Source organism: Phycodurus eques, chromosome 12 (genome assembly GCF_024500275.1).
Source record: "Phycodurus eques isolate BA_2022a chromosome 12, UOR_Pequ_1.1, whole genome shotgun sequence".
NCBI classification, from domain to species: Eukaryota; Metazoa; Chordata; class Actinopteri; order Syngnathiformes; family Syngnathidae; genus Phycodurus; species Phycodurus eques.
The window spans coordinates 21,355,923-21,381,549 of NC_084536.1; the positions used below are offsets into that span (position 1 = coordinate 21,355,923).

Below are 25,627 nucleotides of genomic sequence, written 5' to 3' on the forward strand. Positions count from 1 at the left end.
TGGAAATGACCTGCAACGAGGGTTACAAGTCGTTCCTAATAAACCTCGGATGGAGAAAACGAGGCTTTCTGAAGCAAACAACCACTTTGACGTTATTGACTTAAAATGATTTACTGCTTCCAATCATTTGCAGTGCACTCAAGTTGCCTAAATTATTCATGATTGAAGTATTGCTTTGACGAAGTTCCTTTCATGGCTGCCAAGTGTCTCCCGTCTCAGGAGTTCATGCACATTCTTGACGCAAATGTCCGGAAATTGCCAACGTCCAACCATTTATTGTGATCTATATTTAAGTGGTCGCGTCGACATCCGCATGTAATCAATGCCACATTATTATTTTTTTATTTTATTAAGTTTTTTTTTTTTACTTCTTAAATATCCCTTTTGTCGCGCCGTGGATCAATACATAAATATATATATATGTTAAATATATTGTAGAAGTTATCATTTATTTGCTTAGCTTGCATTAGTATTATGGACGATTTTGAGAAAGGAAGATGTCTCGCCTTCAAGAAGATGACTCAGCAGGAATCATCCGATGGAAGGGCGCCTTGACCAAGGACGTGGTCCGGGACGTGGCAGGTGTTGGTCCCATGTCTTCACCTTGAAACCCTCCCCTTAGTGTGTTGTGTCTTGTTGCTTAGAACGTTATGTCTTGTAAAACCTTCCTATTTCAAATAAATGCAGGAGCGACTGGAGAGATTATTTCGAGCGTGATGAGAGGCTGTAATCTGAACAATCTCTCTCTCTCTCTCTCTCTATATATATATATTCAATATTTTTTCGAAGTGTCCGTTAAACCTCCAGCCGCTAGGTGGCGGTCTCTCCCCGTGCGTGTGCTACAAGATCACGTGGCTCGCCCTCCCTCTCTGGTGCAGCTTGACATTTCTCCCGTCGCTATTTCACGCTGGTATGTAAAAAATAATAATAATAATAAAAATTTAAACGCTTGGTTGAGGTTCAGATATTTGTTGTTGTTGTTGCTTCTGTGATAACTTAGCAGCGCTACGTCCAAGCTCAGGCGCCCTGTTGTTGTTTGTAGACGAGGTTCCCACTGACTGCATGGAGGAAGTGTCTCCATCCTCAGTCGCTGGGCACTTTATTAGGTACAACCACGCGATCTAATAAGATCCAAAAGAATTTTTTAAGATAATAATGTTCAGGTTTTGAGTTTAATTGATTATTGCGTCAATTATTGAGACACTGCACGACGGTGTTTTTGCCTTTCTCTTTGTGCAGTGCATCTCAAACTACAATCTGCACCATTTGAGTTTTCTTGCCATTTGTATTTTTTTTTCTGTGTGTGTGTGTCCTGTGAACGTTTGCCTCAGGTTTTATAATCTAGTAATAAGGCTCTATACCAACCAAACTATAGGGCTTGTACTCATTCGGGTCAGGGGTGAATCATCCCCTCATCATTTTTACAATTGCCCCTGCATTGAATTGAAAATAGTGACAACCAAATATATACACCATTTCACCAAATTTGGCATTTGGTGAAATAAATGCTTCCAATATCTGTAAAAAAAAAAAAAAAAAAAATGAAGAAAATGTGTTGCCATATTAAGAACAACAATTGCATTTAGCAAGAAACATGACGGAGACACTTGATTTGCTTTCGTGAGCCACAAAAAAATGATGTGGTGGGTCATATATTGCCCCCTGGCCTTGAGTTTGACACGCGTGAAGAGTCTTCAATGAACCTCACATGCATGTTTTTGTAATGTGTGATGCAGCCGGCGTACCTGCAGAAACCGTCCGCGAGCACAGGGACAACATGCAAATTTCCCCCATAGGGGGTCTTTGGACCCTTAACCTCAGAACTGCGATATCACAGACGTGATAACAACTTGCTCACCGTGCTGCTCTGGTCATTTATCAAAAGACATTGCTCGGAGAAATTATGGTTTTCGGGTGTGATGAGCTGAAAGTGTCTCTGCTGTTTGTAGGTAGCACCATGCAGGAGAAAGGCAGCACAGGTCAGCAGGAGCAGGAGTGTTCAGAGTGCAGACGCAGCTTCAGTCTCCCACAATCGGATGAAACCATGCGGACGGACAAACCCGACGGTGCGTCCAGATGCCCGTCCTGCCAGGGAGACGGCAGCCCCCCCGACGAAGGGCAGGCCCAGGGGGGCGTCCGTGTGGACCCGCACAGCTGCTCACTGTGCGGCAAAACCTTCATCTCCTCGGCCCACTTGACCCTACACCTGGCCTCGCACACCAAGGAGAGGAGGTTCCAGTGCGGGACCTGTGGCAAGTACTTCCACCAGGCCTCCCACCTCATGGCCCACGAGGCCATCCACCGTGGCGACAGGCCCTTTAAATGCCCCGACTGCGGCAAGACCTTCGGGCGGGCCGCGCATCTCAAGACTCACCGGCGGTTGCACACCGGCGAGAAGCCCTTCAAGTGTTCCTACTGCGACAAGGCCTTCACGCAGAAAGCTGGCCTGCTCTCGCACGTCCGCATACACACGGGCGAGCGGGCCTACAAGTGTGAGGAGTGCGGCGAGACTTTCAGCTCTCTGCCGCTGCTGCTCTCTCACAAGGCCGAAGAGTCGGCTCGGCAGGGGGAAGAGGCGCCCGCGCCTGCGCCTCCGCCGGATGAACTAAAGTGCGGCGTCTGCTGCCGCACCTTCATACGGTCCTCCTACATTAGACTGCACGTCCGCCTCGAAAAGGGGCTGCGGCCTTATCACTGCAAAGTGTGCAACAAAACCTTTGCCAAGCTGGACACATTTATCAACCACTGCGATAAACATTTGAGGCAGAAAGGGGGGAAAAGCGAGGGCAGTTTGGTGAAACCCCCATTGTTCATCCCGCTTTCAAAGCCGTTGCCGGAGGCCGCTCAGCCGGTGTCCACCGAGGTCAAATCAAAAGAGCCGTGATCAGGACGTCGGGTTCTGCTGGAGCCTATCCCAGCTGACTTTAGGGCTAGAGGCAGGGTACAACCCGGACTGGTCGTCGCCCAATAGATCACAGGGCACATGTACCGGCGCATTGCTATAAATTGGAATGTTGTTGAAATTTTTATTTATTGCAGGATTCCAACACCAACGGACAACTAGTCTTCAATGAACCTGACGTGCATGTTTTGGGGAATGTGTGAGGTAAACTCACACACAGCGAAGGTCAGAAGTGAGATACGAACATTGAGCCTCAGAAGTGTGAAGCAAACATTCTAATGCCACTGTGCCGCCCCCCAAGTAGTCAAAAACCATACATGGATAAGAAGAAGCTCAAAAAGTACTTCACTGATGACACTGTTGTTTCATTCAGTGATTTTATGACAAGATCTTTGGCCATTTTTACACAGCGGTTGTAGTCTGTGCAGTGCAATAATTTGAAATATTTGGACTCTCCAGCTCCAGTTGAGACCAAAAGCAGGTATACATTGGCCATTTTTATTTGTCAAATGGCTCTTTTAGCTAGAAATGACACAAGAATGTGGCAAAAGACTGTGTACAATGTATTAAGAGTTATTAAGGAGGATTAATCACTATTTTAATAGCTTTTGTGCATTTTAAAGAAAATAAAATTATTCACATCCTTGACAAATGGGAGCAAATATTTTTGGGCACAATTCTGGTAACTTATGTGAAAATGTTCAGCTTTCTAATGAAGTTGACATGTAGAACATTGGATATGACTTATTGACGAAGGGTGTGAATAATTTTGGACACTGAACTTTTTGTTAAAATGATTAAAATAATTATCTCTTCAAGTAACATTTTGCCACATTCTTGTCATTTCTTAAAACTAAAGGACCAAGTCAATAATTGGTTTACATTTTGATTGATGAGTTCCTATGGGGATAAATAGCAAATCAGAGGTTAACCAAATGGTTAAGTTGTGTTCAACTTTGGAGGTTCCACCATCATATTTGTAAGACTAGAATCTAAAGTCTTTCAACTTCGCTTTGAAGGTGGTGCGATCCATGCCTGTGGTACATCACTAAAAATGTCCTGGAGAAGTTCTGGGAAAAAAAAAAAAAAAAAAAAATCTCTTCCATTTCGGGGTCTTTATCCGTTACAAGTGAAGGCTGATCTCAAAAACGCAGAAACTCAGCACGCAAGCGTTGTGTCAGATGGTGAGAAGCTGTCAGCGCCACATAGGGAAGCTCTTAGTACCGGCCTAAAGATCAGAAAGGGGGAAGCACGTCATCATATTGGTGTAGCTCCACTGTCATAATGTTCCTGCACTGTCGGTGATTCATTTGCCTGGCATGTGGGCTCCTCCTGTGTGTGGCCGTTGATGTCCCAGTGAATGGTGACGGTCAAGTGGCGCCTCCAGACGGGGTTCCTTCGCAGAATAACGGTTCCACTAATGAGGTCTGCGGCACGCACACTGACGGGCTCGTCGAGCATGAAGAGAGTCTGCTTCCAGTGTGTCGGCCTGGAACCGAGACGTACTTGAGGTAAACTGAAGACCGTGTGAATTGTTGTCTGTCGATATGAGACGGCACTGTGATTTGACAGGAGAGCAGAACCTCCAAAGTTGAACATCAATTGTTAAAAAAATAATAATAATAATAACTCATAGGAAGTGATTTAATCAATTCAAGGCTCAAATGTCAAGCCCATCGTAAAACCTTTACAGAATTGATGTTTTAAGTAACATTTGAACATTCGTAACTGTCAAGCGTAAACAGACGTTAACCACAGTACAGGGGTCCTCCGTTTACCCCAACATGTTATCTGAGGTTCTGAACAGTGCGCAATGGACTGGTTTGCACATTTAAGAATACGCACACGGTGGTGCGATGTAAATGGAATAATATTTAATAAAGTATTGCTTATACTGAGCAGCCAAACCTGTTCTTAGAAATACAAGGGAAAAGCAAAAAAAAAAAGAAAAGAAAAAAGCCATGGAATTTAGACCAGGAGTGGGAAGACTTTTGTGCTCAACAGCCACATTTGTTTTTGTTTTTTTTAAATGGCCTAATGGGCCAGGATATTCATTGATGAATTTAACAATGGTAAATGTTTAAATGTGTATGGAAAATTGTTTCCCTGAAAATTAAAATGTGAATTTGTGCCAACATTTCCTATTCAATGACATCATTTAAATTTGATTGAATAAATGATTGAATGAACACATTGAAGGTTAAAAAAAACAAGTTGAAATGAATTGAAGAATGTAGCCCGCTGTATGTGGCCTGTAAGCCATACTTAACCAACCCCTGCGCTAGATGTTTACTGAGCTGAAAATATGTTTTGTTTGACCTTTCCCCCCACCAAATTTAGGATTGAAATTTTGCTGCGTATGATTTTGAAGGTCCCACTGTGAAATCCTAAATGTAATGTAAATGGATGGATGAGTTATACTCAGAGTCAGGCCCGGTGTTCAGCTCCACCGGCGCTCCCCCCTCCTCCAGGCTCTCGAAACAAACGCTGAACCAGGCGGTGAAGCCGTGGAACACGCCAGACTGGTCCAGGCGAAACTTGAACTCGCCCTGCATTTCCTGAGAAATGGCACAGCGGTCCTACGCATTACAAAATACATTTCTCTTGGGACTTCTGTAGGAATGAAAGAGGGGCGAATGGACGGTATACCTCCAGGTCTGCCACCTGCAACGTGTACATGTCCAAGCGGATGACGTCTACAGGAGAGGCGAGGCGGTCGCCTGGCTCCATTAAGTGGCTGAACTTGGGCTTGGCGAAGAACTCCTGCAGTGCAAGTGGCCTGCGGGTAGAATGCATATCAATGATGCCATTTGTACATTGAAGATTAGAATGAAAAGAAACTCAAAGCGCACACTAGTGGTGTGTCCTCTCAAAGTTAAGTCAATGTCAGAGTTGTGTCAGAAATGTTCCAGGACTGATTGACTCCAGAAGTGTTTTTGTAATCTCACCACGGAATTGCTTGGTAGAGTATCAATCTCTACCGGAGGCCAAATGTGTATATTATACTGTGAGATACTGTATGCAGGACCTCAATGATAGATAATGTAATCAACCTCTAAATTTGAATGGAATAACCCTGGAACACTTGAGGTTAGCGTGACTGGCTGACAGTTTTGAGATTCTGGGTTTGAACCTTGGGTCCGAGCTTCCCGTGTGGAGTTTGCATGTTCTCCCTTTGCTTACTTGAGTTTTCTCCAGCTACCAAAAACATGCATATTAGATTTATTGAAGACTCTAAATTGTCCAGAGGTGTAAATGTGAGTGTGAATGGGTTGTTTGTGTATATGTGCCTCGTGATTGGTGTACCCCACTTCTCTCACCCAGTCAGCTGGGATAGGCTCCAGTTCACCAGCAACCCTAATGAGGATAAGTACTATAGAAAATGGATGGAAAGGAAAATCCCTTTTTAGATCATACACTGATGTGTCTTACTGAAGCGGGGTAAAGTCCAGGCCGTAGGGCTTCTCCCAGAAGGCCATTTTATCGGCGTAGTATCTGTGGGCTTGACATGGCACCAGGGTGAGGGCTGCGGACGAGGGCCACATCGTGCCACCTTCCCTTAACCAGCGGTCTCTGGCCAGCAGGACCGACTCCACCATGAACTCAAACTAGACCACAAAGGAAGAGGACAGAGTAAAGTGAAAAGTAACATTAAGCAGTTAGGCTGGTAGCAGATTCTGACGGTATGATAACCTTGGGCAAAAGTATGAAGGTATTGCAATTGCATCTAAAATGTATTATTTTGAAATATATGAGAACATAACTTGGTTTTCTATTAAATTATCATTATTTTTTTTTTTTAGGTATTCACAGATTTTTTCCCCCCAAATGTTTTTCTTTGTGTTTTTTTCATGAATAAATGATCCCTCTAACTTTGACAAAGCCCAGCTTTATTCCAGTAAGTTTATCAACCAACCGGCTGGTATGCAAAATGCTCATTCACCAGCCTTGCCTGCCAAAAAACAACAACCCTATTTTGACCACCCCCGAGGGACACACCCGCCAGAAAGATAAACAGGGAGACTCTACACCTAAAATACAGAACTGAAAAAGTGTCTTTAACAAACAAGTGTCCAGTTGCCTTGGTTCAATTTTTGCAGAGAAAAATAATGATACTGCTACCCCTGCAACGATAATCTTGCGCATTCTCCCCCAAATCAGAACTGGCATGACATATTAACAGCTAGTTTATCTGGTAACCAGATTACAGTTGATTACAGTTTCTTGTCATTTTTATTGTAGTCAATGATTTGCCAGACGTGTTATTCAAACACAATCAGTTGCTTCTCCCTTTGTGTCCGGCAACACGTCACAATCACGGAGTCCGCGGCTCAATTTGGGATCATACACTGAACGGGTTTAACATTTCCGATTGTCAGCCCCAATGGTTTTCCAAGCAGTCCGGGGACAAATAATCACTCTTAACACATTCCACATCACAGGATAATCCCTCAGGATCATCTTTCAGAGACATCTGACAATCTCGGCCTTCGCTGACTCCGATCGGAAGGGAGGGAAAATGCTACAATTCGGCTCGATTGACGGTATGCGCGCACTCCGCGTTAATAAGTCATGAGGACGAGGTCATTCTTACGAGCAAGCAGTTGCCCATCCACTCGGACACCAGGACATCCACCTGCTCGGGCAGTTGGATCTCCTCGGCTCGACCCCGCAGCACCGTGATCACCTCCTCGCAAGCGTTCTGCTTCACTAGCTCCTCGGTGTGCTCCACCATCGAGCTCGCCTCCACGGCGTACACCTGCAACAGCGCACACGGACATTGCAATGTAAATTCCCTGGCCTATTCATTGTTCGCTACTCACAAACACACCTCGTTGCTGATTTTTGCGGAGATCCTGTTAGGGATGCACAATTAATCGAATTTTAATTGTGATCATGATTTTGGCTGCAATGGTTAAATGAGCCTGATTGTTGGCAATTTTTTTTTTATAAACATTTTAAAATGCGGGCACTGCTGCAATTAAGCACCTTTCATATGCACACATATACATTTTTTTTTTTTTTTGTATATACAGTACAGTACAGCATGCTTAATTGCAGCAGTGCCCGCAACCTAGTCAGCCAGCCACCAGGGGGCGAACACATGGTTAAGGCTTCATCAAGCGCCGCTCCGATGCCAATTTAAAAATAAAGGCTAAAAATGGCAATAATGTCCATCCATCCATCCATTTTCTGAGCCGCTTCTCCTCACTAGGGTCGCGGGCGTGCTGGAGCCTATCCCAGCTGTCATCGGGCAGGAGGCGGGGTACACCCTGAACTGGTTGCCAGCCAATCGCAGGGCACATACAAACAGACAACCATTCGCACTCACAGTCACGCCTACGGGCAATTTAGAGTCTCCAATGAATGCATGTTTTTGGGATGTGGGAGGAAACCGGAGTGCCCGGAGAAAACCCACGCAGGCACGGGGAGAACATGCAAACACCACACAGGCGGGGCCGGGGATTGAACCCGGGTCCTCAGAACTGTGGGGCTGACGCTCTAACCAGTCGGCCACCGTGCCGCCGCAATAATGTCCAATGTAGTTGGACCTTTCAGCACGTTGGTGAAGAGGTGGCAAAGTTGGTGCTTACAACCTAATAATGTTTTTGCCTTCTATGCATAAACTGCATTTGCTACCATTAAGCTGCAATTCGTGATTACACTTTGTAATACCACATTTATTCAGTGAGCCATTGGTAAAGTAGGATATTTTGTGTACATTTATTTTTTTTATCGTTATCTATCATTTATTCTTATTTAAAGATTAATTTTGAACCGAAAACTGTTACATAATGTATGTTCAAAAGTAGAGCAATAAAAAGAAAGATTTTTCCCTAATGTGAGCAATAATCCTGTTTACAATCTTGATCAAAATAATTGCGATTATTGTTTTATGTTATTCCACAACGCATCTTGAAAAGTAGGGAGCAACCGACGGTCACCAGACAAGCAATATTACTCGCGCTTTTTCGCCCCTAGTACTGTATACTTGCCAAGTGTCTGCATGCTTTCTCAAAAAGGGGGTCCTCACCGCTGCCGGTTGTGCCAGCTGAGCGCAGAACAGGCTCATGATGCCCGTCCCGCAGCCGAGGTCCATCACCACCTTCCTGTGCAGAGAAGCGCTGTTGTTGACGATGACCCGCCTGTACGCTTCTGTGCGGCTCTTGTCTGACAACATCTCCAAGTGAAGATTCTGGTAGTTTGTAGAAGCATTTCAAAACAGTTTTCCTCCAATAAATGTGAATCGAAATGCATATATCAACACTGCGGTGCTTTTAGAAAGACCGACCAGTGTTCCGTACGTGAAATAGTACTCCTCATCCTGCCACGCGTCCTCCTCCTCATCTTCATTGGCTCCCTGGTAGAGGTAGCTGGCCGGGACGTATCCAAAGACCCCCCGCAGCTCAGCCCACCACCACTCTGGGGAGATCTTGGCATGGACCATCAGTCGCTCTCCTTTGCTGATACTTAGCTGCTGAACACAATGGACACAGACGAGTTTAAACTTGGATGTGACTATCCGCAGACATTGACACTAGCCACCTGTTTTCTACAGCGTTTGGGTAAACTGGAGACAATGCCTGCGAGATGCGGGGTACGCCCCGGAATAGTTGCCAGACAATTGCAGGCCTTGTACAGTAAATGTAGTATAGTATGTTATTGTATAGTGTCTCTCTATCTCTCTATATGTGTACACAAAATAGGTTACACAGGCCTGTTACATTATATGATAGTTTTATAGTATATTATACAGTAAATTTTACATGTTACATATCCAGATGGACAGATTAGATAGATGGATGGATGGATGGATGGATGACCTCTTCACTGCAACGCCCATGAAAGCTCCAGAGGACAACGTACTCCTCAGGTGGCACCACATCCTCCATCTCAACAAACGCCAACCCGGCTACTTAATGCTGCTCCCAAAAGAAATAGCTATACATTTGTAAATATATATGTTTGTTATAAAATGTGTAGTAACGGAGTTCAGTTGAGCTGGAAACTATCAGTGGGGGGAAAAAAAATTAAGCGGCCAGCGCAACTTTTGCGGGCACTTCCTGTTGCGTACGTCACGTGTGTTGGGTTCAAAGGCAACCGGAAATAGTGAATTTACAATCAAATGAGCTTTTACAGCGTTTAGATTTATAGTTTCGCATAAAAATGACATTTATTTCATGGTGCCTACAGCGGGGCTTTAATGTATGCGAGTGCGTGAGTGCTTACTGACAGCATCAAACGCTTGATGTGCAGAAAACTGATTTTTTTTTCACTCCTTTTTTTTTTTTTTCCCTCAGAAGGTCCGAGGTTTACAATGGAGTTCCGTTCGTACGGCGGAGAATTTCTACGTAAATCGAAACGGGCCGTAATCTATTGTTTACGCAGTAGGAAAGTCATAATAACAGTAAATATTAGTATGAAAAACACTTCTAAGTCGTTGTAAAAAAAAAAAAAAAAAACATCCATTTTCTGTACCGATTTTCCTCATTCTGTAAGTCTAAAATGGATGAATTAATAGACAATAACACCCATAAATCCCTGCCCTCTGTAAGTACATAATCACAATATCACCTCAACATCAACATATAGGTTATCCTTTGTACAGCATTTTATTATCTTTTCATATTTTATTGACTTTGTAAAGGCAGATTTTTTTCCCTCTCCCACAAGTGAACGAGGTGCAAGTACCTACTCTGATTCCTAACTACTTAAATCAAAATGTAAGATTCATTTTCCAATATTCTATTTGAAAAATATTCACACGGGATATATTAATTCATAAACAGCACTGTGCCGCTAAATAATGCACACATTGACAACGGTTCAAATGTCCATGTCTCTTTCAAAGGTCAGCCATCTTGTCATCCCACATCGATTCTGGATCCTCAACTGTCACACTTTGTCTTGGATTTTAAAAAGGGTTTATGAAGCACATCATAAAGACGTCTTGCCTGCAAGCACAAAATGCCAACACAGTAATTTAATACACATTCCTTTCAGTTTTCTTTGTAACAATATCGTAATAACGCACACGATTCCCCTCACTTTTTGCGGACCAAGGCCTGGACAGAGAACCAGGTCTTCTTTAGATGCACTGATGATTCCTTCCAAAGACTGTAATGAAATCATTAAAAAAGTAAACATTTCGATTGCAGCGGCAAAGGCTTGAAAGGCACTCACAGAGAAGGTTGACAGCAACGTCACAGCATCTGTCTTGTTTATGGACTTGACGGTGGTCAGGCAGTCTGTCACCTTAGAAACAAACACACATGTATATTTTGTGTGGCAAACTAAAAAAAAACAAAATAAATAAAAATAAAATAAAGATGTGACTGCATCACACATCGTTGGAATAACTACCGAGATGACACCAAGCCTTCAAAACCTTGATTCGGAAATGTAATTACCTTTGATAAATAGTTTTTTTCAACTTGTTCCTTCAGAAGGTCTGCTGGTTTCTTCTCGTACGACTTGTATGTTTCCAGGTAACGTCCTGCCTCCTCTGGGCTGCCAGGTCATCCGAACAAATGAAGCACAGTACAAGTATTTAATGTCATGTTTACCCGAGGACAAAAAGCAAGTCAAATTCTGGCTATTTCTTGACTCAACTATCATTATTTGAATGCGGCGTCTATCTGAGAGGAGGTCATTATTTGTAATTACTTTTTGGTGGTTTTTTTGTCATTATTTATCATTATCTGTATTATCAGTGCATCTGTCTGACCAGTGCAGCCGAAGAAGACAAGCAGGAGAGTTTTGGCGTAGTTACGATAATAAGACGAAATTTACGCCACTTTCATAAAGTATAAGTATTATATTCATCATGATATGAGCTGTATGTGTTTAGTGTTGAACTTTCTGCACAGCTGTAAGACCACACTGGTGTTTATTTTGTGCATCGCAACTTTTATCTATTAAGCGATTTGCTTCTTTTTCAGTTCAGTTCTGATGTTTGACCGTAAAAGGTTTCACTGTAAATATTGTCATGTAGCAGAGTCTTCTAATCTAGGCAGTCTCAGGACTTACCTCCATGCCAAAATAAGAGTGCAGTCAGCCATGATGCAGATGCGAGCCAGCTCCTTCAATGCATGATGGGGGTCTTTCTGTGAGGGGAAAAGCCCAACAATACACGACGAGTTACGAATAGAAAGCGTATGTAAGAAGTCTAAAATAAAAACAAGATCAATCATTTCAAAACAATTTCTGCTATTAATGTGACCTATAACCTGTACGGGTCAAGTAATTAAAAAAATATATATATTTTCGAGGGGAAAGAAAAGTAACTGAAATAACCTAACTGGGACGTGGCCGTGTTCAGAATTGACCAATCAGATTCAAACTCATGTTAAATGGGAGTCAGCACACACTTGGCAACATTTCAGGTGCCTCTGATTAGGAGGCACTTGAAATGTTAAATAGGAACATTATACCTACAGTGAAGCATGGAGCTGGTAGCATCACGCTTTGGGGATGATTATCTTCAGCTGGAACTGGCTTAGACAAGGTGGAAGCAATTCTAAACAGTACGAAATAGCTGCCGGTGTTAGCACAAAACATGCAGACTTTTGCTAAAAAGCAAAAAAAAAAAAAAAAACTGGAAATGTGATTGTTTATATTTTGAACACAGCCACAAACCAGTTATAAGAGGGTGTGCGCACTTGTGCAACCACATTATAGCAGCTATTTATTTTTATTCCCCCCCTTGAAAAGATTAAAATGCATTTCAATTGAGTTGCACAGGTTATAGATCCTGACAGATAAAATTATTGTTCTTGTTCCCAAAATTTTAGATCACAAAAAACCTGCCATTTGAACAGGGGGTGTGTTCACTTTTTATATCCACTGTATGTATTATTCCATCCAATTTGCCCCTATTGCTTCAAGCCACGATTAATCAGCGATCCATTCTACACAATTGACCAAATTCGATAAACCAATTACAGTATTCTTATGCCGCTTTATACTCACCACATCCACTTGAACTAGTAAAACTCGAAGGGTGAAGGTCTGTCCAAGCTGCTTAAGTCGATCATGAATATAGTTTGGATTCAGATTGTGATACCTGAGACTTTGAGCCAGTTGACAAAAAAAAAAAAAAAAGTGAAATAAAAAAAGAAAGTCAAATATATTGCTGATATTTCACAACATGTAAGTAAGAGAGTAAGTGTAAACATCCACCTGAGAAAGAGAGCACAAGTTGTCTGGCCCAGGACATAGTCTGGCACAACTTCTCCAAACTCCCATGGGACACTCCTGACAAACTTCAAAATGGGATTTCCCCTCTGTAAGCATACAAACATAAATTACAGTACGCGCATGTACAAACGTGGATGCAAACCAGCATTTACCTATTGGGGGGCGTATTTGTGTTTGGTCACATGTCCGTGCAAGACATACACACGGTGTAGTGTATGAACTGCTGCCTCCATGAGTTCAAATGCTTTTGTTGTCTTTAAAATGTGAAAATAAAATGCATAATATGCCTCATTTCAGGTTGTGCGGATGTAGCTAACAGCGAGTATTCACCGAGGTGCATACCTGTCTGGGACTGACAATAATGCTGCTGCCGGACCCCGTGGGTTTTGGCCCAAGGCTTGGACAGTTTACTTCTCTCTGACCTGCCCCGGACCCCCGAGTCTCCTCGCTCTTCGTCACCTGGTCACCTCCGCTCTTTCCTTCTGCGGTGGGCACGGCGTCAGGCTCGCTTTGCCTCAGACTGGCAATAGCGGAATCCTCACCAGCTTCAGGTCGGAGCATTTGGGAGGAGCCATCTCGTTGAGGAGGCGCAGACCCTTGAGCTTTAGCCTTGATGATATATTGTGCATAAGACAAAGGCTGGCCCTCCTTTGCTGGGGATGCACCTGCATCGGTTTTGCTTTGTCCAACAGTTTTGGATGGTTGAAAGTGCTTCTTTGGCTGGAAAACAAACACGCCTGCCTCAAATGATTGTTAATAGAAGCATAAAACAACATGGTGGCAGAATCACTTACTGGTGTTCTCTCTTTGGTAAAGACAGAATCGTCCAAATTGATATTAAACCTTCTCTTCATGTCTCAGCGAGGGAATGTTTTGTACAATGAACGAACAAAAATAACAGAACCTGGCATACAATATTAGATTGCAAGAATGCAAACCTTTTCTACTCATAAAGTTGATTAGTAGACAGTGGGAACTTCATAAAAGCTAGCAGAAGATACGTAGTGGCGATTGGAAGCTTCCATAAAGCGCATATTGTTGATTCCAAGTAAGAAAATAAATAACCCACAATGCTTTGCAACGCAACGCTCCAACCTCTTCGCCAAACGACACACCCACATCCGGGTTCCATATGGCTCCTCCCTCGACAAAGGCTTATGGGTAATGTAGTGCATTTGTTGACCAGAAACAACCACCATAGCTAATCATCGAATTCAATGGTTACCAAACATTTTACACCCAAGTACCACCTCAAAATATACTTCATGAACAATATACAAAATACAGCAGCATAGTATTAGCATACTGTTCATAAAAAAACGAGTCATGTTCTTTTCCTAAAAAGTACATTCTATATTATTGCAAGCCACTGAAACATCGTGCACAGTTTGAACATTAATACTGCACTTAAATAAAGGAACATGCATTTTTACAATTATTCAATGGAAATGCGTTGGACATAAAAGTAAAATAATAACTATACCAAAATAAATGTTAGAAAACTGGTCCAAAAGATGACAGTAAATGCCACTGTGTTGTACTAAAATTAAATACAGCCGAATTTAACAGATGTACAAAACTAACTAAATTAAAAGTATACGAACAAATTGTGCTTTTTTATTTGTTTGTCCTGGGATTGTGTTGGATCCAGCTACATCTATCATCTCCAACATGGCAGAGTGAGCTAAAGTTGCCAATACTGGTTATATCATCATCAATAGCTCTCAATTTGCACTCATTGTTCAAATGTAAGTGCAGAATGTGACTTATTAGCACATATACATTTCATTATTTTAATCTACAAAGTCTATCACTTCTTTTAACGTACTATAGAATGATCATGTATACAGTACATATGCATATGAACAGTTTCATACAGTGTACATATTGGATGTACTTTATTACAATTAATCATTATATCATAATATATATTATTAATCAGTGTAATTTTTATACTTTGTTGATTATCATTAATACGAGTGTATATGTATTGAAATTGCTGCTGTGAAAAATTAATTTCTCTGTCTTATGAATGAGGGATGTATTGATTGATCGATTGGTCTGCTTCCCTATCTATCTATCTATCTATCTATCTATCTATCTATCTATCTATCTATCTATCTATCTATCTATCTATCTATCTATCTATCTATCTATCTATCCATCCATCCATCCATCCATCCGGGAGTTGCCCGGGCAACTGTGACATTGCCACTGAACGCGCGCAGCACTGCATGCTGGGATACCATCGTATCATGGCGGAAGCGTTAGCTGGCTAGCGTTGTCGGTGCGCGATTGTTCAGCTTCGCACGTTTTGGAAACTACGACCGCGGCGCTTGGAAAAATTCTTCTCTCCCGCTAGGGCGTCTAAACTTATTCGGGGTAAATATGCTCCGCCAAAAAGGGACAAATGTGATGAATGAAGCCACTTGCTTTGTTGAAACGAGCAAAAGCTCTTAGCGAAAACGGACTTAAGCTAGGTTATTAAATAACTACGAGCATGCTAACCGAGCTAGCTGTATTAGCTAGGCGAATTGGTTGTGAATGGCCGTGGAGGCCGCAGTCGCGCAACATCCTGTTTATTTTCTTATTACTGTTTTGTAAGCTATATTAATAGCTTTTTCGTCGTAGAAAATCTTCCTATCCATTGCTTTATTTGTCCGATAGCAGCATGACCTCCGACGATTTCTGAATGAATGTTAAAGCTAGCTTAGAGCAGCGCAGGCCCGCTGGCGATTAACAACTTGATAACTGAGTTGCTTTTGTAAACTTTCTTTGGTTTCTAGTTTTGCCATTAAACTTTTCCCGACGTGTACATATCTTACCACTCCTAAAGAATCAAATGTGTGCGGATACGACTGGGCAATGTGTCAAATCGAGCGTCAAAACAACACGACGGTTTTTTTTTTTGACTGGTAGCGCGGTAACGTTAACTTGTCGCCATTCATGTCATAGGAAAGCCGATCTCATTTCCATTTTGTCATAGAACGGGTAACACAAAAATAATCCATCTTAATTCAAATAGTCACATTTCATTTAATTGGGTGTGGCCAGGACTCACTTTAATTTCGTGTAGTTACTTGTAAATACAAAATATAGTTAAAATAGGTTTTTCCAATAAATAGTATTATTAATCAGTGTACCTTATAAGTAAATTTCTTTTTCACTTTGTAGTTACGTTATATGCAGTTGTTGAAGCACTGCTTCATACCACAGGATGTCATCGACGCTGCAGGGTGTCGTTGACTTCTAACTTTCTGCACATTCTGTCAAAGAGACAATAACATTTTGTTTGGGATTCAAACTATACAAACTGCTGAAATATCATCCGGCCGTCATCAGTCAATCACCAGTAATAGCAGGGTTTCCCTAAATGTAGCATCAAGATTGTCAGTTTCTTTGCAAAGGGCTTTTTGATTTAAATTTGTTGGGGTAAATTTCTCTCTATTCGCTGAGATGAATTTATGTACCATATAAGTGAATGTCAGCAAGAAGTAAATCAAGGCAACAGGACTGTTGGTTGTTGGAGACCAGATCCAAAATGCTTAAAGATGAAAAGAAACCTCTTCAACAACCAAGAAGACTCCAGTTGCTTCGATTCAACTTTTGTGTATTTCCACATCTTGACATGTGTCAGTGTATTTGGTGAAGTTTGGGTCCCATAGAGAAATAATATTTATTTTTTTGATTCCTGGGCTGAAAACCTTAATGATAGTGTATTGATTCTTCCCCAGTGTTGAGTGAAAAGACTGTACCCTTCTAGCATTAAGAGGACCTTTTACGACAGCACCTGATACGGATCAAATGGAGTGTGCAGTGGACGTTCCAGCCGGTAAGTGAAGGCGAGGGTACAAAAATCCCCTGCAACTTTCTTTTCAACATTTGTTCATAAAATTATGCAGTGTTAATATACTTTGTAAATGTGAAATTCCGGGTGTCATGTTCAGGCGAGGATGAGACAACAGAAAAAGATGACTTGAATTGCAAGGAAGAGACTGAGCCTCCCCATAAGAAAAACAAGAAGCACAAAAAGCACAAGAACAAGAAAAAGAAAAAGAAGAGGAGGGGGGGTGAAAAGGAAAGCAGCTCAGGGTCTGGTGCTGAGTCTGAGGCAGAGACGGATCCTCCAAAGCCTGTCAGGACGACTAGAGCCAGGTCAGAAGAAGTCATACTTTGTGAACACGCCATTTGCTATGCCTCACTTAATTGCTGCCGGGTGTGTCGTCCGCTCCAACAAAGATGAGAGCACGGCACGCTGGAGGGGGAGAAAGTTAACATGCAGTCAAAGTATATTTATATTGCATTTGAATATACATCAGGTTACATCGAAATACATTTGAATGTCATAGAAAAGTTCATTTATTTCAGTTGTTCTATTCAAAAAGTGAAATTCATTATACAGCTTAAACACGGGGATACTTTCTGAAGGGCATTTTTTTTACCTGGGGTTTTAAAAACTATAATCCTAAAAATGCAATCATGAAATATTTCAGTGTGTAAAGTGAATTTGAGTTTCCCCTTTTAACATAAGTTGAACTATTAAAGTAATCTACGTCTTCCGCAATATTCTCATCTGACATGCATCTATATATTTTAACAAAATATTGTGTTTGTAATATATGATACAAACATTATTTCAAAAATGGAAATTGGCCACTATTTGCAACTCGGTCGGCTATTTTCTAATAGTTCGAGGGGTCCTGGGTTTTCGATGAATTTTGTTCCTACAGCGGTGACGTAACCTAAATTTGTACACAAGTCGGAGCGTGACGTACTCTTATCACTAACCTCCGCTAACGCAATAGTAAAGTCATAGGTACAGTACTTGTGTAAAAGACACTTAAAGGCTGTACAAGTACTCCCTGTACTTGCTTTACACTCAAATTATTAATATATGCTTCTATAATCTTGAAATGCAATGCTCCACAATATATTTTAAAATAAACCTGTGCCTCGAGCTTTGTAAATAATTGTCTACCAAAATAAACAGTGTGTTGCTTAAACATTTTGGGGGAAAATTGTGAACCTATTTACTCTTTATTTCCGCAGTGCAAGGCTGGCTGCAAAATCTGGAGATGCTGGGCAGAAGGAAGAGAATAAAACAGGTATGGCACGTGTGAGGATAATGCATTCATTTTTTTATGGCATTTCTCAAGTGCAAAATAAACAATACAAGAAAAATAGAATAAAAAAAGCTCATTAATTGTCTTGTCAGATTGTGTGGACAAGGAGGGCGATGCAAAATCAAAAAAACACAAAAGACATGCTGCTAAGAAGAAGAAAAAGAAGAAGAAGAAGGATGAAAAGAAATCCCAATCTCGTTCCTCATCTGATAGCAGCTCTGGCTCAGCTTCTGAATCTGAAACGGAGGGGCATGCAGGGACAGGTGATGGCAAATCCTCTCCTGCGGTAGCACCTGGCCAACATGAGCCAGTGTCCAAAATGTCCACACTAAACAACAAAGGGGATGAGAAAGTTGTTCCCACTCTGCCGAATCCTGAACCACTCGAGGAGAAGAAAGAGGACATATCTGATATCGATGTTTCACAAAGTGCAGAGAAGACCACAAACGATAGTCATACCAATGGAACAGAAAAGGATATAAAATCCCCATTACCTAGCTTGGATGAAGTAACACAGACAGGAACAGTTCAGGTTAAGGAAGAAGCCACTCTCGGAGACTGTACCTTCAGTCATGCCCACGAACTTCCTGATATTATTCCTAAACAGGAAGGTAATGCATCTAGAGATGAGCCAATCCAGAAAGATGAATCCAATTCAATACAGCAGGTGGCAGTAAAAGAGTCTGATCCACCCAGGCCAGGGTCTCCCCTCCCTATTATGGGCCCAGATATTAAGCGGTCTGACTCAAGACATAGTCGGTCACCATCACCAAGTCCCCCTAAGCAGCAGAATGATGATCAAACAATAGCAACAGTGGAAGAACCACCTGAAAGTCAAACAAGATCAGCCTCAAAGGACAAGCAGTCTCCCACTCCTCTTAAAAATCGGCAGCTCTTGCGCTCCATCTCTCGCTCTCCGTCTCCTAAATCTAGGAGGAAGTCTGTCTCCCCGCCCTCCAAGTCTCCCAAGAAAGCTCGTCGTCGGTCGTGTTCCACTTCTCGGTCGCGTACACCCAAGAGGAAGTCGTTAAGGTCTACACGGAGGTCCAAATCACCGAGACGTCGGAGGAGCTCCTTGTCTCTGTCCCCAAGGCGACACAGAAGTCCCCCGTCTACAAAAAGAAGAGCCTCAAGATCGCCAAAGCGTGGCGGGCGCAGGACGCGCACCTTATCTCGCTCTCCAAGGAGAAGTCGGAGATCAGAGTCTCGTTCACGGGGCCGTTTAAGGCGTTCCCGGACCCGCTCGCCCAGACGTGGCGGTGCAAGCGGTAGACGGTCGCGGTCACGCTCATTTGCCAGGGCCCGTCGCTCCAGATCCAGGCGCCATTACCGCCGCTCCAGGTCGCGTTCCTTGGCGAAGCGTACCGGTGGCAGGCGCTCAAGGAGTCGATCATTGTCGCGACATAGGAGGTCGCCACCTCCCAGAGCACGCCGCTCACGTTCCAGATCTGTCCGCAGGAGCAGGCGGACTCGATCACGGTCTGTCGCAACCTATAAACGTCAACGGCGTTCTAGATCAAGGAGTCCCCGCAAACGGACCAAATCCCGAACTCCCATTTCCCGCTGGCGCTCCAAATCCAGGTCTCCAGTCAGAAGGCGTTCTCGTTCTCCTGCCAGGAGAAAGCGGTCTCCGCCGAGGTCTAGCAAACGCTCGAAATCCCGCTCGTTGCCAAGAAGGCACAGGTCAAAGTCACGTTCGCCACCGTTGAGCAGAAAGAAGTCCAAATCACCAAGGATCCGTGTCAGAAGGTCAAAGTCAAAATCTGTCTCTGTTGGCTTGCACAGATCCAAGTCCAGATCCCGGTCTGGGTCAAGTGATAAGCCGTCTGATAAGTCGTCCCACGCCGGATCCGCTTCACCCCCTCTTGAGCAGCAGTCGTCTTCTCCCCAGGCAGACCAAGCATCTCCAGAAAAGACAGCTGACATAGCTGAAACCATTCCTACAGCAGGTGAGATTTTTTTTTTTCTTTTTTTTTTTTTTTTCTTTTTTCTCTTTCCTTTACAGACTAATTTGTTAATGCTGAAGGTGTATTGGGTTTTAACACCTTGTTTGTATTACAGGTGGTTGGAAACCTGTGACCTCACTAGTTGCTTCTAGTTCGCCAGCTGAGGATGAGGTGCAGGAACAGCCTCAAGACACTGATGCCATCCCTGAAATAGAAGAAGAAGAACAACAACAACAGAGGAAGGAGGAGGAGGAGGAGGAGGAGAAGGAGCCAGAGGCAGAGGAGGAGGAGGAGAAGGAGGAAGCTGAGGAGGAGGAGAAGGAGGAGGAGAAGGAGGCAGAGGAGAAGGAGGAGGAGACAAAGGATGCAGAGGAGGAGGAGGAGGAGGAGGAGACAAAGGAGGCAGAGCAGCAGCAGCAGGAGGAGGAGGAGGAGGAGAAGGAGAAGGAGGCAGAGGAGGAGGAGGAGATATGCCTCGAACAGGATGAATCCGAGGCGGGGTCTGGCTCCCAAGAACCTGTTACTGCACCAGATGGATCTGAATGTTTTGAAGGCTCAGATGAAGCAATGGAAAGTTCTTCCTCGCCTGTAAAAACGACAGACAAATCCTTTAGAAGCCCCTCACGTTCAGCCTCTCCAGAAAGGCGGAGCCATGAGCGTTTGCCTTCACCCGCAGATCACGAGGAACCTTCCCACTCACCTTCGTCTCGAAAGAGGTTTGTGTTTTCGGTATGCAAGGCGATCAAGATAGCTTATGAATACAGTGAACCCCTGCCTATTTGCGTTTTGCTATTCGTACATTCTCAGACGTTTTTTAAAATACATTTTTTATTTTATTTATTTATTTTTAACTGTTGAACCTATCAGCTATATGCTGAAAAACTCACCTATTTGTGGCTTGTGTCTTTCTGTGACTCCACAAGATGGTGCCAAAGCTCTGGCGAGTCGGAAAGTAGTAATTGTGTCAAAGAAGTACATTGAAGTTATCCTTCTTGACTGAGATATTAAGAGCTAGAGTACTGTGAAAACAATATTATTATTATATAATATGCCCCCTTCTCAAATTCTAATTTTTTTGCACAGTTTCCCCAGTTTAAGATCATCGAACAAATGTAAATATTGAGACAAAGACAACCCAAGTAAACATAAAATGCAGTTTTTAAATGGTAAACTTGTTGAGGTTCTATTTAAGTGATTTCTTGGTTGAACGGGTCTGGAGGTATTTAGGCTTGGGTGTGGTCAGTGAAAACCAACTCAGCGTTCCAAAAAATGTGCGTAGCCACAGTTAATTCATGATTTAACAAGGGGGTCCGTTACCTTTTCACTTAGGGCGTGGTACTTTGTGTAGTTTTTTCCCCCCCTTCCCACTTAATAATACAAATAAATAAATAAATATCGCCATTTAAAAACTACACTGTATGTTTACTTGGGTTATCTTTCCGTGATTTACATTTGTTTGATGGTCTTAAAGTTGGTATGTATGCATGCAAAAGAATTTGAGAAGGGCGTAAATAGTTTTTGATGGCACTGTATGTATGTAGGAGCCTAAGTTTAGCCAGAGTTGTTGGCGTCTTTGCCATGTGTCTTTTTGACCTGCTGAGTGGCTTAAACATCTCAAGCATCTGTAAGCCATTCATTTTCAAGGGTAGTTTTAAGATGAGTTTGAAATTATATTAAACTGTATTGGGATCACAGTCTGCGGTTTTTTGATAGGCAGTTATAAACAATTACAGTTTTTCGTTACTTCCGGTAGGATTCTGACTCCCACATAGCAGGGTTTGCCGTATTTGTTTGTTGTACGATTTGTTTCAAAATTTCAACTGACTACAAACTGCTTCCTAATCGTTATCATCGTCATATACAGGTCAAAGTCTCCAGTGAAAAAGAGAGAATCTGTCTCACCGTCAGAAAAAAAGAAGCGCCGGTCAAGAACTCGGAGTCCTGGCCGGCGCAAAAAATCCAGCCCTTCTCGGGTCTCCACACGACGCAAGCGATCCCGTTCCAAGTCTCGCACCAGGGCTCGCCGCTCCAAGTCCCGCTCGCCAACCCGCAAGAGACGCTCCCGCTCTCCCAATGCCAGAGGGAGGAAAAGATCCAAGTCCACGGACAGGAACAAGCGGTCGCGGAGCCGATCCGCCGGCCGCAAGAAAAGGTCTAGGTCAGGAGACAGGGGTAGGAGGTCTAGGTCTCGTTCCTCTGACAGAAGACGCAGGTCCAGGTCCAGAGGTCGAGGGAAACGACCTGTGTTTCGCAGTCGCTCTTTTGATAGACGGGATAGGTGGAAGAGGGAGCCTAGCCACTCTCCCGTTCTGATTCTTCGCAAACAGCGCCGCTCAGGGTCTCGGACACGGCGCAGTGTCAGCAAGTCGCCTCCGAGGCTCACTGACCTGGGTAAAACCTTTCACACGCTTACATCACAGGAAAGTGACAACATAGAACTGCTTTTATGTGATTTGTTTTGTTATCATCTTAATCTTCCCCAGATAAGGACCAGTTACTGGAGATCGCCAAGGCCAACGCAGCTGCCATGTGTGCCAAAGCGGGGGTGCCCATTCCTGAGAGTCTGCGGCCAAAAGCAATCCTCCAGCTTCCCCTGCCCACCCCGTCTCCCTCGCCGCTTTCCCTCCCACTGCCTTTGCCCCTCCCCATGGGCATGGGGATGCCCAGCATGGGCCCAATGGGGCTGCCTGCCATTCCTGGAATGCCCAACATGTCTAACATCACCATGAGTGCAGCCATGGCAAGTATGACGGCGGCCACCATGACGGCTGCCTTGACCAACATGGGTGCCTTGGCGGCCATGCCTCCCCTTGCTCCGCTACCCACCATCACAAACAAACCTCCCCCGTGTCTCGCGCCACCGACCCCATCCCTGAACCTGGACCACATTGAGGAAGCGAAAAGGAAGGTCACTCAGCAAGCCAACATCCACACCATAAAGGAGCTGACAGAGGTAAAGAAGGATTCTAGCGTGTGATGTCTGTTGCATTTGAGCACCCGTAACCTGTTTTTCTGCGTTTCTCTAGAAATGTAAGATGATTGCCAACAGTAAGGAGGAGATGGCTGTAGCTAAACCTCATGTCTCGGATGATGAATTCTAAACTCTTCAAACCCTCAAGGTAAATAAAGATAGCAACCTTTATACTAACTCTTTAGACAAAGGTGTCCTTTTTCAACATTTGGATTTCCTTGAACGATTCTAGAAAAAAAATAAAAAAATCCATTTTTGTTTAAAAAAAATTGACAGACTTTTCCCCCCCCCCCCAAAACGTCAAAAAAGGTTTTCTTCTTTAGACCAGAAATTATTTTCTTATGCTGTAACTCAGTGATGTAGTGTGCTGTGGGAAATGATCCAATTTCATCCAATTGAGCGGAAAATTATTTATTCACTGCAAATAATGTATTTTTGTACAACTATCAATGTTAGTGACGTATAGTGACAGGCAGAACAATTGAATGCTCATCCACTAGATGGCAGAGGCTACATAATTTAACTGCGTATCCTTTTTTTGGTGACATTTTTATTTGGTGGTGTGCCATGAGATTCTTTTCTAATGTTAAATATGTGCCTTAGCTCAACCAAGGTTGGGAAACACTGAAATATGGCACATTAGGATTTGTGTATAAATAATAATAAGTATAAATGCCATGTTTGTGGAATGTTAGCTGTTTTATTTGTTTCCATCTAGTGAGATTATCAATCGGAAATGTTATTGAATGTAATGTTTCTTTCTTTGCAGGCGCTCACTGACTAGAAGTTAGACAAACTCTGTGAAGATACTTCCCCCCCCCCCCTCCTTCCTTCTTAGGACCCGGACAGGAAAATCTAACAAAGAAAATGATTTTTTTCAGGACAATACGCCCACTTTAGGTTTCTTTGGAAGTCACGTGGCGTGGCTGAGTCTTACCCAAAAGAGGAGCATCCTATTTGCTTACAACTTTCCTCCACGTTGCTTCTGTTTGGGTGGCTGGGTCATGTGATACCACTCAAGAAACTGGACACGTTGACTTCTCGTGTGCATGATCGTAAGACTAAAGTGCAAATGTGAGCGTGTGGGTGTAAATAGTGATTTTCACCAACGTCCCCTCAGTGTTGCTGCTTGTTCAAGCAGTCACTGTTGTAAAGACTGAAACCAAACTTACTAGTGGCGCATTTCTTTTTGTTTTTGTAAAAGCTTAGTTCGTCTAAATTGGTTTTACTTATAAAGCTTTCTTAAAGGACTGTGTTAAGCGGACACTGATTCCCTGTTCTGCTGTATACCCTAGTTTTTTTTTTTTTTTTTTTTTTTTTTTTTAAAACATTGTTTCAGCTGTTTTTCATGCGTGATTTGTTGACACGAGCTTGGGAAATGTTTGTTTGCAAAAATTGTGGAATAACTGATAGAGGCAGATTAGATAGAGCAACATCTCCCTGTCACAAAACACATCAAAATTAAATTAGTTCTGCCCTGGTTGTGATCCGCTTTCTTTTAAAGTGGCAGCTAAATTTAACATGGAGATGCACGAACAGAGGAAATAATTCAGTGTTTTACAAGCCGTAGGACTACTTATTTGGAGTGATAGTGGGTTTGAAAAGCTTGAGACATCATCGCTAGCTGTGATATCAACAGTGGATCAGACAATCACTTGTTTTTGACGACGTATTAATGTCGTTAATCACAATAGAACTTGCATCCATGTCAATTTACTGCAGTGAGAAGTGATTATGCTGTCATCATCTTCTGACCAAGGCTGTCTTAACTGTGGAAGATAACGCAAAGATCTCCCCCCCCCTCCCCTCCCCACCGTATCACTGCTTCTCTGTCTAACGTTGAATTCCTTTGTGTTGCTCTTCAGGTATTTTAAAGATGGGGGGAAAAAGGAAAATGCATTTTAGGATTGTTTTGGGGGGCTCATTAGAATAAGATGTTGCTTGTTCTGTATATAAATGTGATAATGATTATTAAAAACCTCAGTGATCTGTAAACATTTATGTCCTTGTGTGTTTTGTGTTCTCAGTCAGCGCGTCACTGAACATTTCTTGGTGCTTTTTTTTTTTTCCCTCCCCCCCAACTAACGTGGAGCATTTTTTAAAATGCAAATTCAGTTGTAGTGGAACAATTGACCAGAATATAGTAACCTAAAAAAGTACAATGATTGACAATGATGAAAACCATTTAGTTTATGCTTCCCATTAAAACATTTTCTAGGATAAGAAACAATTTTTTTCATCCCCCAGCAACCATGCTCAACTCAAACCACATTTGCTGGAGTTGTCTGAAAAGCCTTTTAAACATTTTATTTTTCTACAGAGATGTATTGTGGTTTGTTTTCTTAATGAGACTTTAGAATGGTATCTTTCCATGAATCCTGTGAGTGTAATTTCAGCAGCCACTAAATTGGAACGCCACTTCTTAATACTGCCACCGTATGGTAAAATAAATAAATGCAGGATATTGAGGCTAGCATCGTTTTAT

At 42.8% G+C, this 25,627-nt stretch overlaps 4 protein-coding genes across 10 annotated transcripts; 2 read left to right on the top strand and 2 right to left on the bottom strand.

Moving 5' to 3' along the window:
- The first annotated feature begins 852 nt into the window (after positions 1-852).
- LOC133411004 (zinc finger protein 329) lies at positions 853-5,301 on the top strand. Its single transcript, XM_061692781.1, has 2 exons — positions 853-910; positions 1,950-5,301. The coding sequence occupies exon 2, from the start codon at positions 1,958-1,960 to the stop codon at positions 2,882-2,884; it is 927 nt and encodes a 308-aa protein (XP_061548765.1). The 5' UTR covers positions 853-910; positions 1,950-1,957; the 3' UTR covers positions 2,885-5,301.
- prmt2 (protein arginine methyltransferase 2) lies at positions 3,303-10,325 on the bottom strand. 4 transcript variants are annotated; one of them, XM_061692779.1, is made up of 9 exons: positions 9,727-10,325; positions 9,195-9,380; positions 8,937-9,098; positions 7,497-7,661; positions 6,335-6,510; positions 5,552-5,681; positions 5,324-5,460; positions 4,217-4,391; positions 3,303-4,130 (listed from the first exon to the last, which is right to left on the bottom strand). In XM_061692779.1, the coding sequence occupies exons 1-9, from the start codon at positions 9,793-9,795 to the stop codon at positions 4,098-4,100; spliced, it is 1,233 nt and encodes a 410-aa protein (XP_061548763.1). In that variant the 5' UTR covers positions 9,796-10,325; the 3' UTR covers positions 3,303-4,097. The 4 variants fall into 4 exon arrangements, with proteins under 4 accessions (XP_061548763.1, XP_061548761.1, XP_061548760.1 ...); XM_061692777.1 differs by having other exon boundaries at positions 3,303-4,391; positions 9,195-9,377; XM_061692776.1 differs by having other exon boundaries at positions 3,303-4,391.
- A 50-nt stretch (positions 10,326-10,375) lies between these two features.
- On the bottom strand, positions 10,376-14,186 carry ercc1 (excision repair cross-complementation group 1). Of its 2 annotated transcripts, XM_061692139.1 has the most exons (9): positions 13,897-14,186; positions 13,445-13,822; positions 13,085-13,188; positions 12,875-12,974; positions 11,933-12,009; positions 11,314-11,413; positions 11,087-11,158; positions 10,952-11,020; positions 10,376-10,857 (listed from the first exon to the last, which is right to left on the bottom strand). In XM_061692139.1, exons 1-9 carry the CDS (start codon positions 13,954-13,956, stop codon positions 10,792-10,794), a joined length of 1,026 nt encoding a protein of 341 aa, XP_061548123.1. In that variant the 5' UTR covers positions 13,957-14,186; the 3' UTR covers positions 10,376-10,791. The 2 variants fall into 2 exon arrangements, with proteins under 2 accessions (XP_061548123.1, XP_061548122.1); XM_061692138.1 differs by having other exon boundaries at positions 10,952-11,158.
- A 1,163-nt stretch (positions 14,187-15,349) lies between these two features.
- Positions 15,350-25,137, top strand: sona (SON DNA and RNA binding protein a). 3 transcript variants are annotated; one of them, XM_061692450.1, is made up of 11 exons: positions 15,350-15,484; positions 16,837-16,934; positions 17,050-17,257; positions 18,152-18,207; positions 18,318-19,908; positions 20,011-20,174; positions 20,287-20,887; positions 22,036-22,562; positions 22,655-23,124; positions 23,198-23,290; positions 23,912-25,137. In XM_061692450.1, exons 2-10 carry the CDS (start codon positions 16,907-16,909, stop codon positions 23,270-23,272), a joined length of 3,720 nt encoding a protein of 1,239 aa, XP_061548434.1. In that variant the 5' UTR covers positions 15,350-15,484; positions 16,837-16,906; the 3' UTR covers positions 23,273-23,290; positions 23,912-25,137. The 3 variants fall into 3 exon arrangements, with proteins under 3 accessions (XP_061548434.1, XP_061548431.1, XP_061548432.1); XM_061692447.1 differs by having other exon boundaries at positions 18,318-20,174; XM_061692448.1 differs by having other exon boundaries at positions 18,318-20,174; positions 24,024-25,137.
- Positions 25,138-25,627: the final 490 nt, after the last annotated feature.